Source organism: Cyprinodon variegatus, unplaced genomic scaffold (genome assembly GCF_000732505.1).
Source record: "Cyprinodon variegatus isolate N-32 unplaced genomic scaffold, C_variegatus-1.0 Scaffold65, whole genome shotgun sequence".
NCBI lineage: Eukaryota > Metazoa > Chordata > Actinopteri > Cyprinodontiformes > Cyprinodontidae > Cyprinodon > Cyprinodon variegatus.
This window is the reverse complement of record NW_015150518.1, coordinates 299073-314629: the sequence shown is the minus strand read 5'-3', so window position 1 is coordinate 314629 and position 15557 is coordinate 299073. Positions and strand designations below refer to the sequence as shown.

The following is a 15557-nucleotide window of genomic DNA, read 5'->3' as shown; positions in this document are numbered from 1 at the left end:
ATATACACACACACTCACCCTGTATATTCCTCCAAGGTCTAAACCACTTTGTTGTCATGTGTGAGGTAGATCTTCCAGTTTCGTTTTTCTTTAGAAGTGAAACTTAAGAGGTGGAGGAGGGACTTGGGGATTAGAATCAGCAGTTTAGAAAACTCTTTAAAAGGATGCTGCTGGAGCGCTGCCTGGTTAGTCTGTTTAGGCTGCTTCCAGGTTCTGGCTCTTCAGATTAACCCCCAGAGTTTCCTCCGTGCTGTAAGTTACCTTGTGTTTTTCTGTGATTTGGGACTGATTATCCTGGATTTAGGGTTTCTTTTTGCAACATTTGTCTTTTGGTGAGTTTGAAAAATCTTCTTCAGGCTATTGAGAGACTTTAAAAGATTAGAACCTTTCATTCTGATTGACCAAATATTACAACCTTAGTCTTTTAATTTTATGACATTTATGACATTTCCATACTTTATTAATATCTTTTAGTATGACTCATACTAAATAGTAGGCCTACTCTGTCCCACCAAAAGAGCAAACCACCAAAAAGACACCAAAAGAGACAAACAGTTTGCTGGACTTTGAAATTGATCAGTCTTGGTTCCCAGAGACTGTAACCAATAAAACAACTCAGGTCTGCAAATATACTTATGATTTACTAACCTGGTTTAATTATCAGGGAAAAAAGCTGATAAGGCTAACTGAAAAGCCTGAGGGCTAACTGAAATGTTTTCCGATGAGGTGTGGTTTTATAGAGAAGCAGACTGAGTAAATTTGAACTCTGGTTTTCTCCAACAAAGACCTGCACACATGTACAGAATAAACACACATAGCTTCTCTCTAAATACTTGAGTCAACAAAGTATTTAAGTCAGTAAGCCTTAAGTAATCCTCTGAGCAAAAGCTAAAGAAAATTATACAAATATAGGAAGAAAAAAATGCTTAATACTTTATGAATCTTCATATTGCCTGAGCTGTTGGAAACAGGGACTTTAACAGTCCCAAAAATTGTAGTAAGTGTGCATCAGATTGTCCTTCATCTAATAACGCTGTGTACTTGAAGCCTATGATGATGCAATAACCAAGCTCGCACAGTAAGGACGACCAAAAAACAGTTATAAGAACCTTTTTATTAATCTGAAGAGTTATATGTTAACTAATACATAACTAACATGTAGCGTTTCAAGTTAGAGGACCCCAAAGTAATCATTATTACTACAACAGGTCTTCATCCTCCTTACTCCTAAGCTGATGGTGGTGAAATACATTGTATCCACACAGTCATGGACATCATTTTTAACTTTTTTTTATCCAAGGTTCAGCAGGAAACTGTTTTTCTAGACTAGATATGACTTCATGGAGCACCATTTCTCTCCAGCTTCTTGAATTTGGTTCAAAATATGCAGCTCTACATTAAACCAGGGAGCCACCTCTCTATTTTTTAAGTTTATTCTTCTTCAAAGGGCTATGTTGTCTAAGGCAGTACGCAGAGAACTAGCAACATCAATTTCTTAAAGGAGAATAAACTACATGTTTGCCCACTGCAGTATTGTTCAGTGATACAAAGGAGACACAAGTAAAACAGGTTCTTTAAAATTATGAATGCATTATCTGATAATGATCTGCTAAGGTGATACCTTCTTTTTGGGGAGAAGTAGTCTGATTAAGTAATTTTGAAGGTCATTAAAAGAAATATTGTTATATCTTCACATTCAATGCCTTATGTCAGCACAAGGTCCAAAGTATGAGGAGGAGAATGTGTAGGACTAGGCAGATTTTTGAACAAAGTCAAAAGTCAATCAAAGTCTTATGGTGCAACCATTTTTGGCATTTACTTAATCATAGTTTCTTAAACACAAGTGTTTCATGTTAGCAGGGTAGGACATAAAACTATTTTGTTAAATTAACTAAATATGATTAAGTAAATGCCAAAAGCGGTTGCATTATTTTTTTCAGTTCTGGTTGTCAAAAACACTTAAATGCCAAAGCTTGGATGTTGGGTCACGCTAGTCAAAATGCTTCAATGCTTTAGAGATAAGTTGGGGGGCAAAACGTTTTTAACGTGTTTTTAAGCAACAAAGTCTGACTCAGAACGTCAATTGAGCTGTTTGAATTGGTGCGTAGATCCGGTGGTAGTGAGCTCCAGAGTGGCTAAAAGCTCTCCTTCCCATGGTAGATGGTCAGAGGGAACAGTGCGACAAATGGAAGAACAGGATCTGACGGTGAGGTTGATGTGGGGTAGAGAGGTTGTGGAGAGTCTTGAACGTTAGAAGAACTATTCTGCAGTTTATAAGATGGGAAATGGGAAGCCAGTTTAGCAGGTGGAGGACAGGTGTAATGTGATGGTTTGAGGGAATGTGTGTAACTAGCAGCTGAGTTCTGGACGTGTTGTTGTTTATGACAAGTTTTTTGTTTTGGGGGGGTGGGCAGTCTAGGCGGGAAGTAAACAATGACAAAGACAGCATTGGAGTGACTTTAAAGAGAAGGACAGAGATGGTTTATGTTGCAAAGATGGGAAAAGGTGCTGTTGAGGATGGCGTGTGTGTATATGTAAGCACATAGTTAGCTAGCTGCAAAAAAAGGCCATGGTTATCAACTGGTTCCTGTCTGAAACTAGTAGAACCTGACAAAATAAAAAAAACTGTCATCCTTTTCTCCATTCAGTTTATCTCCCTTTGCACCATTAACCAATAGAAATTGTCTTGTATGGACACCTGAAACTAAGCTATCTACATAAAAAAGGGAAACCTTGCAGTTTAAGAACAAAAACACCTTTACAAAGACAAACTTCCAAGAATATCCCACACAAACATTTTGGCCTGAAAAGATAAAATTTACTCTTTATTCTACTTCACAGGGCATTGCATCATGAATAGTGAAAAAAAAAAAACTGAAATCAAAGCCAAACATTTAAAGCTAGATGATTTGAAAAAGGAGAAGGCTGGCGAGACGAACAGATACCTGCACAAAACAGACATCCCAGATTATCCTAAACCAGAATTTCATGTGAATCGTCTGAAACATGAAACTACTGCAGGTGGACTTGAAGGGATCTGGAAGGATGGAGGCTTCAGGGTTCCAGATAAAGTCTTAAGGGATCGAGATGGAGGTTCCAAAATACCCCTGATGTGGTGGAGTCTGGCTGTGGGACCAGAAGAGATAAATGATGCTGAAGATAGGCTCCTGAAGGAGAAGTTCCCAAATCGGAGGGAGGTGAGAGATCCTGAGCAGCAGAGATTCCTGTGGAAGTTTGCCACCTCTCCAGCCTTCAATGAGACCTCCCGGGTAGGCTCGTTCCGCTTCACCTTCTCACTGGAGGAGGTGCTGACAGCCTATAGAAAACAGGTGAGAACCTTCAACAAGTCAAACATTTCTTCTTTCATGGGTACCTCAGCATATTCCCCTTATTTTCCAGCCATTTGTTTCTGGTTTCTTTCCACTCTTTTTCTGCATCAGATCCTCTGCTGTAGGTTTGGACTCAATCCACAGCCTCCATCTTGGTTCCTTTCATTTATCTACAATGGTTGAACGTTTCTGTGTGGCTACAAATTAATAAATTAAAGTTGAAATGAAACTGTCAACCAAACTAACTTAATTTAGCAGATTGTTCCTTATTATTATCAATAATTATACACAAATGTGAAAAATATAAAAGTAAAAGAAAACATATAAAAATATAAAAAAAATAAAAATATAAAAGTAAAAGAAAACATTTACAGTTGTTTTCCCTTGTTTGGCAGGGCACCGCCATGTTGTATTATTGCAAACTGTGACATCATGGTGCAGGTTAATGCTTCAGCTAGCAGTTGAATATATTGATAAAACCAGCTATACCTCACAACCATAAAACACAACAAATTTGGTTTGATGGAAGATAAACCTGAAAGGCCTCTCAAGCGTTTAAATCCCATTATGCTTTTGAGCCAATTTGCTGAGTGACTTGAGACGTAGGAAGGAGAGAAGAGGCAGTTTTGGAGCTGGGGTTTTGACTATCCCTGCTAAGCGACGATCGGCCCTACCTTGTCAACAAACAGAGGCATGTAGCTAACGGACACTTCAGAAATAAACCCTGCAGGATGGCAGGGGATAGCTGTTACGTGAAAATAACCTGACTGCCTGTTGTGGAAATGAGGAATCACAGTAAGCAAAGCTCAAAGCTAAAAAAAAGAATAACGTGATTTAGACGCTTCAGTGTCCTTTCAGCTTCATCTTCCATCAAACCAAATGTTTTAAGTCTTTTTTATGGTTGTGATGAATCGCCGGTATATCCCATGTATTCAATTACTAGCTGCTATTTATATTTTTCAATTATGTAGTATAATTAATGATAATGGTAAGACACAACCTTGTGAATTAAGTTAGTTTGGTTGACTATTTCATATCCACTTAAAATTCTGTCTCCTTTCTCCAGTTCTGCTCTGGAGCTGAGCCCGTCATGCGGGTGTACAAGACTGTTCTGCACCTACAGGAAGTGATGTACGTGGTTCTGGTCCACAGCCCAGATTTCAATGAGACGTTCAAAGACTGTCCTTTATTGGAGGACAACCCAGAAGCCATCTGTGTTTACAGAGATGGACGTTTCATCTGGAGGGCACAGGCCATGTGTGAAACTCATTGGTAAGCAGAACAACAGTTCTTGAATGCCTGTTAAATAAAAAGTAAGATAGAGTTAAAGTTACTACAAGCCTGAGTTTTCTACTACAGTACTTCAATAAACCAGAAATCATAATCTAAGGGCAGCACAGGGAAGCACACAACCAGGCAGTCATATCTAAAATGTTACCAGTTAACCTATGATCCTGAGGGAGGAAGTCAGAGTACCTGGAGAGAACCCACTCATTCACCAGTAGAACATGCAGACTTCACGCAGTATTTCAACCCAGGACCTTTTTTCTGAACGGCAATGTTGGAAATCACTGAAACCATGTCTTCATTTAATATTACCAACTACAACATACCTGTATTTTCCATAAATCTAATCTATCGAGTCCCGAACTGAAATAAAACAACATAATTCTTTGCAGTCATGACCCATCATTTCCTTAATTTCCATATTTGGTTTGTAAGCTTCACATCTTTGTAACAAATATCCTCTAATATATTAAAGAGGTTTCTAGAATTTCCTTCATTCATCTCTGAAATATTGCAAAAATTAGAAATATCCTGTCCAGGGGTGATGCTGAGAAACTAGTCCATGCATTTGTTACTTCAAGGCTGGACTATTGTAATTCTTTACTATCAGGAAGTCCACAAACTGTAGTTAAAAGCCTTCAGCTGATCCAAAATGCTGCAGCCAGAGTTCTAATGAAAATTAAAAAGAGAGATCATATCTCGCCTATCCTGGCTTCTCTTCATTGGCTTCCTGTTAAATCAAGAATAGAATTTAAAATCCTCCTTCTCACATATAAAGCCTTAAATGGCCAAGCTCCATCTGATATCAGAGATCTGATTGTTCCTTATGTTCCTAACAGAGCACTTCGCTCTCAATCTGCAGGTTTACTAGTGGTTCCTAGAATTTCTAAAGTAGAATGGGAGGCAGATCTTTTAGTTATCAGGCTCCTCTCCTGTGGAACCAACTACCAGTTTTAGTCCGTGAGGCAGACACCCTGTCTACTTTTAAGGCTAGACTTAAAACTTTCCTTTTTGATAACGCTTATAGTTAGAGTGGCTCAGGTTATCCTGAGCTATCTCTACAGTTATGCTGCTATAGACTTAGACTTCTGGAGGACATAGGGACCCCCATTTCATCATTCTGCTTCCTTCTCTCTCTGTTCTCCTATTCTGCAGAATCTGTTAGTTCAATCTCTAACCTTCTGCTCTCTCTGCTTTTCCTCAGAGTAGCTTTGCCTCGTCTGTTCCTGTTTGGCTGTGACGTCATCCTGGAAAGAAACATCAGCTGTGCTGCTTCCATCAACACCCTTGTTTATAGATGCTGGAGATCGGCCTGTTTTCCAGTGTGGTTCTGTTTCTCTGACCGTGACTGAGTGGATGTGCTGTCTTCATCCTCTGGCATAGGAGCTGGCTCAGAGCTCGTCTGCCTGGCTGTGTGTTTTCTGGACTTTTACAGCTGCTTCTTGTATCTCTGCTTCTTTCTCCTTGAACCCCAGTCGCCTCAGCAGATGGCCGCTCACACTGAGCCTGGTTCTGCTGGAGGTTTCTTCCTGTTAAAAGGGAGTTTTTCCTCTCCACTGTCGCTACAAGCATGCTTAGTGTGAGGGATTGTATATGAGTCAATGAGTCGATGCAATCAACTGGTTTTCCTTAGATAGAAAACTTTGTATCAATTTGACTGTATGATCTGGTTGAACTGTAAAGTGCCTTGAGATGACATGTGTTGTGAATTTGACGCTATATAAATAAACTGAATTGAATTGAATTAATAACTCATAACATTCTATCTTATAGAATTAACCTTTTTCCATAATAATGAAATGAATCCTGTAACAGTGATTTCAGACTTTCAGATTGGACCTTAGGCCAAAATAACAAACACGATCAGTCTACCTTCCATCAAACCATCTTACTGTTCAGAGAAAAAGAAACAAAATACAATCACCTTCTTTAGATAGCATTGACAGGAGAAAAGGACTCAGTAGAAATTATGTTAATCATAATACATGGTCTGCAGTACATCTTTAAATCACTCCATAAATATTCTGACATCTTATAGTTTGAATAATATTTGCGCAAAACTGAAATATGTGAGATGAAAACATCGAACAAACCAAAGAACTAAATATTATAGTAGAATCAAAATCTTGATGAACTGGCAGCACAGATGAGGTTTCGAGACTTCCTTGATCAAAAATATCTTAAAACTATTTTTTTTCTCTCTAACAACTGTGTGGCCAAATTAATTAACATTTAACAACCTAAAGAAAGAAATATATACTTAGTTATTGAGAACATGATAAATATGGAAGGAGGATGGTAACAGACAATGCCTTGGTAGCAAATTACAGACTGACTGAATAGGGAACTTTAGTTTAGTTAATGATCCAGTGTTTATTGTTGTTTTTACAGGTATGAACTAAAATCGGAAAAACAGGACCGGATGGAAGCAGGACCTGCTCCTAACCATCATCAGTTTTATGTTTGGGACCATTTTGCTGTTGCCCTGCATCTGGGAAATGAAAAGGTATCCTCACTGACCAGTGAATGTTAAAGACTTTATGTTGGAAACAATGTTGACAGCTGCTGCTCGTTTGTTAAAATATTTGGCTGTTGAAGAGGATTTTGTTGATGAAGCTACTAGCAGACTTACAATATATAGATGAAGTTAATAGTTTTGCTAACTCTGAAAGTTTAGATTGAAACAGTCTAAACCCGGTTGAGATTCCACAGATGCTTCCTCGCCTTCCAGAGAACTTGCTAACAATTAGCAACGCAAGACAGAGCCATTCCATTACTATCTATTTATGACTCAAAACTTAGAGAGCAGGTGGGGGAAATAGAGGAGCTACACAAGCAGAGAGATGGCGGTTGCTCCTAAAAGCTTAAACTTTGGTCATGTCCTCCATTTAGGATTAATGTGGGAGTTGACCTTAGCCTGGGAAAGGATCTGGGTTGGTGGGGTTAGCTACTGTCAAGCAGTAGCTGACAACAGGCAATATAACCTTCACAGATTATTTCGGTTGATTATTTTGGAATGATTGGAATTTTTCTTAGACATAAACATTTTTTCTTTATGTATGAAGAATGTTGCTAACAGTGTTATATTACTTTCTCTTTGGCAGGTTCTTAAGTTTGATGTTGATAAACTTGGAGAGAAACTCAAGTATTGCAAGAAGGATGATGTGACATACAGCTACAATAAAATTCTGCCATTTATAGACCTTGATGAAGCTAGAGAGTTGGTTTTAAAGTTGTGGCCAAACAGACCAGGTCGTCTGGAGGTGGAGCCTTCACTTCAGCTGAGTTACCCAGGTAAACGTGTATGAACTCTGCATCACAGACTCAATGGAACCCAGTATCTGTGGCTTGACAGGTTCTTTTCCTCTCTCAAAATCTGATTATTTTTTAATAATAATTTTTTAATAAACCACCCAAATTTCAAATGAGTTTTATGAGTTTTCTTCAACCAAAAAGAGGCAATAAAGTCCCTATTGTTGTACAGATTAAGCCTGTTCTTCATGAGGTTTGTAGGTTTTAAAACACGTGCTAACATGTTTGTGTATAAAGAGCAGATCTTCATAGAAGGTGCAAAGGGATTTGTGTTTTCAGTTCAGCAGACAGCATGAGCAAACCATTGTTTGGGACTCATTTTTGTACTCCCTAAATGAAAGGGCCGCTATTTCATATTCCAGTTGCTTTGTGTTTGCTTTTTTTTGTTCATTTAAAGGTCTTTATGGGTTACAGTTGCTTCATGTTTTTTTAACCTGTAATTTTTTTGTAAAGCTTATTATAAATACACAACAGGTCTGCGTAAAAAAAAAAAAAACAGTAATAAAGAAAATAAAGAAACAAATAAGAAAAGAGATCAATGGAGAAAAAGCTTTTTTAATTAAATTCAGAAAAAATAAAGCTATGGTCTTTAGAGGTTTGTGGGTGGTTTTAAAAAAAATAGCACTTTTCATTTAGCCCTTAAAAGGATTGTTAAATCATTAATTATTCTTTTCATGTGGCATCCAGAGTTTACCTCTACCCACTCTGCTGCACTCTGCCCAGCGTCCAGTCCCCCTGGATATTCTCCACCGCTAGACCCAGCCACCCACAAAAATCTATAGAATATTCCTTATTTCTCGTATCAACATGGGGGGTTTTTTGTACTCTCTTATGTATTCTTTAGTTCTTTTTTATGCAAACCTTTGTGTATTTACTGTCATGATGGGTACTAGAGAGTTAAGCCCAAAATGCAGAACACACACGGGAAACTGGGTAAAAGTCCAAAAGAGTTTATTGAAGCACAAACATGAATAAGATACGGGAACTGATTCAGGCAGGGGAGCAGGTTCACTGGAGAACTGTACAGGGACGGGAGATGTAGGTTAGCAGAGTTCATGAAAAGCTAAGCATCTAGCTTCATGCTTAGCATGGCTGGCCTTGATCTGAGCTTCCAGCTCTTAGCAGGGAACAACAGGGGAGCATCCACATAGGATTCTTCAGGCCGATTCTACATAGGAACCTCTAGGGAAACTCCACATAGAAGTCATTAGGTTACATCCACGTAGGAATCTTCGGGTTGGCTCACCAGGGCAGATTAGCAGGTTTAGCTCACCAAGAGCTTCAGGCTAGAGACAGGTGTCCTGTGATGCAGCTCTCCCAGAGCTTAAGACCAGAGACAGGGTTCCGAGGGGCAGCTCTTCCAGAGCTTCAGACCAGAGACAGGTTTCCTGTGAGGCACAGACAAAGGAGAGATTAGAATCTGAATCTCACACTAGAGACAACCAAGATTCAATCTATAACAGAGACTCTGGAAGCTAACCAACTAAGATCAACACTGCGGCGTGGAAGCAAGGTCTGGCAGGAGCTTATAAAGGAGAGGTCTTCTGATGAGAGGATTAGCAACAGGTGTGCAGGAAGATTCCAGCCCTAGTACAGAGGGTAATTTCCCGATCCCAGCAGTAACTCCAGCCCTAAGGGAAAATAAACACAGAACAGAAGAGGATCCTTGGCGCCCACTGGTGGGCAAGCCTGAGGATCCCAACATTTACTATAATCTTATAGAAATATAATCTTTAATTAATGAAGAATTGAAAAAAAAAAATAAACCAAAAAAATGTGACAAATGACAGCTGAATAGGAAATAACACCCCCTTAGGTAAGGGGGTGCAAAAGTGCCCTTTCCAAGTGGCACAATGGTATGGTTCTGCTATGCGGTCAATCTCCGCCCCTTTCTGCATGCTGCAGTGATATCCTTCTCTAAAGTTTGCTTCCTGTTTTTTTATGTATTCACCTTTTTCAAAATCTTTGTGCTTCATATTTGTAGTATTTGTATTTGTAGTGTTTTTTTCCTCTTTTAAACTCCAATGTGTTGCTCTTACATCACTTCCTGCTTTTGGTACACTGGCTTGGTACCCATACACACTGCAAGAAAACGGTTCCCAGATCTGCTGTCCAGAAACCGGACACCAGGTTTGGTGTAAAAGTTCTGTTAATTTAAATTCAATAGAGAACCTTTTGCCTTTTGGATGTAGTGGAACAGGAGTTTCTCTTCATGGATGTTCAGGAGGAAAAATCTGATGCATTCATTTCTTTATTTCTATATGAAAAAAAATCTCTGAGAAGCATTTCTGATAAATTGTATAATAGGTGAGATGAAGAATGGATCCAACCTGCTAGTGTAGCAGCAGTATCACAGTAGCTATAAGGACAGTGATGATGAAGATAAAATAGGACACTAATATGTGAAGCTAGTGGTTTAAAACCTACACCGGAGGGGTGTGTCTTCAGAGTGGCGTACTTCCGGTGTTCTGCAACAATTTATCGCAACATCAAACTTATGTGAATGAGGAAGTAACTGATTAACAGTCAACACACTGTTGTGCAAATGGAAAAGACAACAAGTGGGAATTATTGGCAATTAGAAAGACACTCAATAAAGGAGTTCTTGTTTTCAGCACTTTTAACAAAATATTCAGTGAGATTATTTAATTCATTCAGATCTAGGATGTGCCATTTGAGCCTTCCATTCATTGTTTTGAGCTGTGTAGTTTATTAGTGTCATGATAAATTAAATATCCGACCATAGAAAAATATCAGCATAGTTATCATGATATATTATGATATCAAAGAATCAAAATGACCATGGTGGGCTAAAAAATGGAGGGTTTACAATTGATGACATTCAGGCAGTCATTTGCATATGTTCAGAGGGCATTTATTGCTCTGCCTGCCAGCAAATGAAATGGGACATGTCACCCAGCTGCTCTTCTCTTTGGAAGAAAGATACCTCAGTCCAAGTTTTGGACAGATTGTGCTTCGTGTTGTCATGCAAAAAGGGCTTGATTGATGCGGTCTACAGGCTCACTCCATGCCATACTGCAGGCCCAACACACAAACCATCAGGTGATCAGGTCTCCCATGGTGCCACCTCCAGTCACTGTGGAGCTGAGGCGTGTGCACGTACACACTCGATACACATGTAGGGAAATTATAAACCAGACAAACCACTTAACCATATTTGGCTCCTACAATATTGATCAACTGTACTATAAATGCCTATTTCTACAAGTAAGGTGTAGCTAATAAAGTGACTGTATACATCCTTAAATAGGATTTTCTTCCATCTAAAACAAGCCGACGTTGTGTTAAATACTAAAGATGAAAATATTTCACACTGAAACCACAATTTATCTGTGTTGCAGTTACACAATTCAAACTAGTTCTCGCTGGGAGCAATCGAGAAGAAACAATGTCCACTGGAAATGCTTTACTGGGGAGAGAAGAATTCACTTATCCAGGTAACTATGATCAATTTTAACTAATCTCCATAGGAGACCTAGAGATCCCCCACAGAAGAACAACCTTTGGACAAACCGTTCTATCAGTCAGAGGGGGTCTCTTCTGGAACAGCCTCCCAACAATCATCAGGGAATGTCCCACTTATTGCACATTTAAAAAAACTCCTTAAACAGTTTCTTAAAAGTTCCCAGTCATGCACTCACTAATTTTATTGTTGTAATGTCATTGTCTGAACGTGTCTCTATGTGTTTTGACTGATAATGTGTTATGTGATCTTGTGTTGTTTTGTCTTCCTGCCTCAGGACGACAGATGTAAATTAGCAACTATGCTATAATCTGGCACATTTACAATCTGTACAGAAGTATAAGATTGTTCATTAATGTGCTCTGTCCCGATTAAATAAATAAATAATGTATTTAAAAAAATATCCAATATTATTTGTCACAGAAGCTTAAAAAGTATGAATAAAGAACAAGAAGGCAAAGAGCAACTTTCCATCTTCTAAACTGAAACTTTGAAACTTTAAATCATAAACCTCTGCCTGGTAGATCTCAAAGTTTTAACAAGTTTAATTTTTACTGAATCCCCAGCTTCCAGGTGTTTCTGACCAATCAGGGCAGGTTATGTGTGCAGGTATTTGACTGGTGCCCTCTGTTAGGACAGCAGTGACCACCGCTGATCGATTTTACTGCAGTTCTAAATGCAGCTGCTGCATAAAGGTGTAATGTTAGTTGGAAACATGTTTCCAGCTGAACTACTGACCATTTTTACTTTATTTAAAGGGCCTTTACCCCACAGAATAATCGGTTTGTACTTTAACGACGTTATGCTATTCCTTTATGTAAATCACAAAAGATTTACATGACTGATCAGCAGCTCCTCCCTGACCAGTGAAAACAAGAATACTGTAACTCCATAGAGATGCTCCCTCTACTTTAAACAGACTCCCACTACCTCCAATCAGAGCGGTGATGTTAGTGTGGGGTGCAGTGAATCTGATTCAAAGTTGAGGCAAAATGGTTCTAGTTTGTAGAGAAACAGCATCTAATCATTTTTAGCTAATGTCTGAGTTGTAAAAATCTGTTTTTGGCTTTGAGAGGTCTGGACGTCATGAAATTAGCTCACAGACAGAGATAGATAGCTTCACTCAAAAGAAGAGTTTTTATCCAAGGTTGAAAGAAAGAAACTATATTTTATAACAAATATAGACTCAGTGGAGCTGAATCATTATTTCATCATATATTTGCCTATAGGTAACTTTAAAGGGTTTCAGAAAGCCTTATATTGGACCTTTAAAATCAACTAAACTTTGTGTTCAGTTAAAGAAGGTATCAATTCTTCACTGCATTAAATGAAGAGTTTATATGCTTAGTTGTTATAAGAGCTGGATTTCCTAAATCTATATATATTATACATCTAGTGAGTGAAAAAAATTGATTAACAATTTCAGATTCGATTTTTAGTTTTATTCCCTGAATCATTTCCAGCTTTGATCCAAATGACGTATTAGATAGTGTTCACATAGGCACCATTGAGACATAAACATATCCACCAGTTTTCATCTGAAGCTCAGTACAGTTTAATAAAATCATTTATATTTACGGAATGTTCCCAAAATGAATTTATCTGAGTAAAAAATAACCAAAAGCATGTCCAAATGAGAACATGAGCTAAAGGAAGAGAAATAATTTCTATTGTTATGTTTGAACCAGACCTTCTGGTAGGTCATTGCTGGATGTGTTTTCATGACTGAGGCTCAGGAGGACGCTGTTCAGCTTGTTTTTAGACTGATCTGAAAGATCTACAACACATGAGAGTCAGAACTATTTCAGTCTGACCCTCTGCACCGGATACTTCTGGTCTTCCTCATGTGTTTTTTTTTTTTGGTTTACATTCCCCTACCCAGACCTGGTCTTAACTCATAAACTGGGATCCTGTTTAGCAATAATATCAGATTTTCTTTCCTTTCTGTAGGAATACAAGTAGAGCTTGTAGAAGTGAACAACCTGGTGGTGAAAATCATCAATACTCCACCCTTGTCAGGATTAGAAGATGCAGATGGGAACAGGGAGACCGGATATCAGCGAAAGATCAGACTCTCAGGCCCAGAACTTCCTGCCTTCCTCCTGGTCATCAAGTTTCAGAACATCAATGCAGAACAAGTCAAGAGGGATGTACAGGACTTTCAGAGAAAGTTCAAAAACAAGGCCTTAAGACGCACCATGATTGTTTTCACCCACCAGGGCCAAGATGAATCACACATCCACAACCTGCTGCTAGAGCTGCAGGAAATCCTTTCTCAGAAAGTGAACAACAGATATTTGGTCTTTAACAACAACCTCGACACCAGAAATCCAGAAATGGTCTCACATCTGCTGAATGAGGTGAAGAACATGATTGAAGGCGGGGATTAAAATCCTACGTGTTTTTAGAGAACATCAGATTCAGTATAATCACCTTTATTAATTGATGCTTAACTTTATCAATATTTTTAGATTCTTTTACCTCCTTCCAAACTAAACTCTCAGCCTCTTTGACAGCAGCAGTTTTTAATGAGCTGTAGAAGATCAGAAGGAAATATTTTATCAATCTAATGTTTATGTTCTTATTTAAAAAGATCTAAATCTGAACAATAATTTAGGAATCATGAATCCTCTAAGGTCTGAAATAGGATCAGAGTTTTCAGAACAATACAGGAGACCTCACAGCCATTGAAACCCCACATCTATCAGGAAAACAGGCAAACTTTAATCACTGAAATCCCAAGTTTGAGTCCAAATGGAGAACGTTTTAGTGTGAGGCCACAGAGCTAAACTGTCCTCCATCAAGCATTCTGCATTGACTTTATAACACCTATAACCTTTATAATACCTTTATGACACATAGTTACTTCAACCTCCATAGAAAGGATTAACTGGAACTGAAGGATTGAGCAGTAGCAATATTTGGCAGATCTCCTTTATCAGATTAACGCTGCTAGTGAATCTGTATCCTGGTGAATCTGGGGGACGGTGCCACAACGGATCATGTTTCTTGTAGCAGAACCAGATTCAGGCTTCGTTCCTCATGGACCTTCTACAGTTGTAAAGTTAATTAGGATTCAGCTCTTAGAACCCAGCAGAACTTCTGAGCTCTGTTCAGCTCAGATTGTATCCTTGGTTTAATCTTCATGTAGAAACACAGACATCAACAGATAAGGATTTAAAAATGTTTATCGGCCCTTTGGGGGATTTTATTTCTGTATTTTAAAATATTCTTCAGTCCTTAATCCTCTAATGAATTGAATATTAATCATCTTTTAAAGGAGGAAATCATTGATTTTTCTAGAATCTTTCCATTTGCTGAATATATACGGTCTTGGTTTAGGGATTAAACAGGGTGAAGGGTACGGTGGAAATGACCGTTATAGTTCTGGGATGAGAGATGTTATAATTAGATTTTTAATGTTTTAACCACTGATTTATAGGAAATGTATCTGGGACTCTGATTATCTGATGTTCTCCATATTTACTACAGTTTGATCATGAACCCTCTCTGATTATGGAGCTTATTCATATTTTCTGTTACTTCAACTGTAAACTGTTGTAGAAATGGGAAATGTCCAACATGTTGCTGTTGTGATCATTGGATGGTGATTTGTCTAAAATAATAAACATCTTAAGCATGATGTGATGTTTTGAGTTATTTGTTACGAGTATAAATGGTTGCTGATGTATAGTTAGTGGGTTTTGTTGCCAGCTGCTAATGAAACACAGCTTCAGGAAACCCTGTGACTGAAGCAGGCCCCGTCCACATGAGGACAGGATCAGGAGGTTTGTCCTCATGGATCCGTGTTGTTGGAGAAAATAAACGTTTTAGAGTGACTGAACATCTGAACTCTGGGTTCATCCCAAAATTATCCTTTAAATCAGTGGTCTCCAACCCTGGTCCTCAAGATCTACTGTCCTACAGATTTTAGATGCATCCCTGCTTCAACACACCTGAATCAAATGATTGATTACCTTTTCAAGCCATTCATTTGATTCAGCTGTGTTGAAGCAGGGATTCGCTTTTATTATTCTGGTGCCTGCAGATCGGATTATTTAGATTAAAAACACCTACCAGCCACCGCGGTAAACCGCGAGGAGGCGACCCAGCCAGAGGCTGCTGATGAATGGATTCCTTCTGTC

The 15557-nt window shown here is 38.6% G+C and overlaps 1 protein-coding gene and 1 long non-coding RNA gene across 2 annotated transcripts; both read left to right on the top strand.

The window, feature by feature from the left end:
* Positions 1 to 223: 223 nt before the first annotated feature.
* LOC107082892 lies at positions 224 to 4605 on the top strand. Its single transcript, XM_015371789.1, has 3 exons — positions 224 to 252; positions 2842 to 3329; positions 4396 to 4605. The coding sequence occupies exons 2-3, from the start codon at positions 2853 to 2855 to the stop codon at positions 4603 to 4605; spliced, it is 687 nt and encodes a 228-aa protein (XP_015227275.1). The 5' UTR covers positions 224 to 252; positions 2842 to 2852.
* Positions 4606 to 7724: 3119 nt separating this feature from the next.
* On the top strand, positions 7725 to 13632 carry LOC107082933. Its single transcript, XR_001481163.1, has 3 exons — positions 7725 to 7910; positions 11291 to 11386; positions 13363 to 13632. It is a non-coding gene; the product is annotated as an uncharacterized LOC107082933 (long non-coding RNA).
* The last annotated feature ends 1925 nt before the right edge of the window (positions 13633 to 15557 follow it).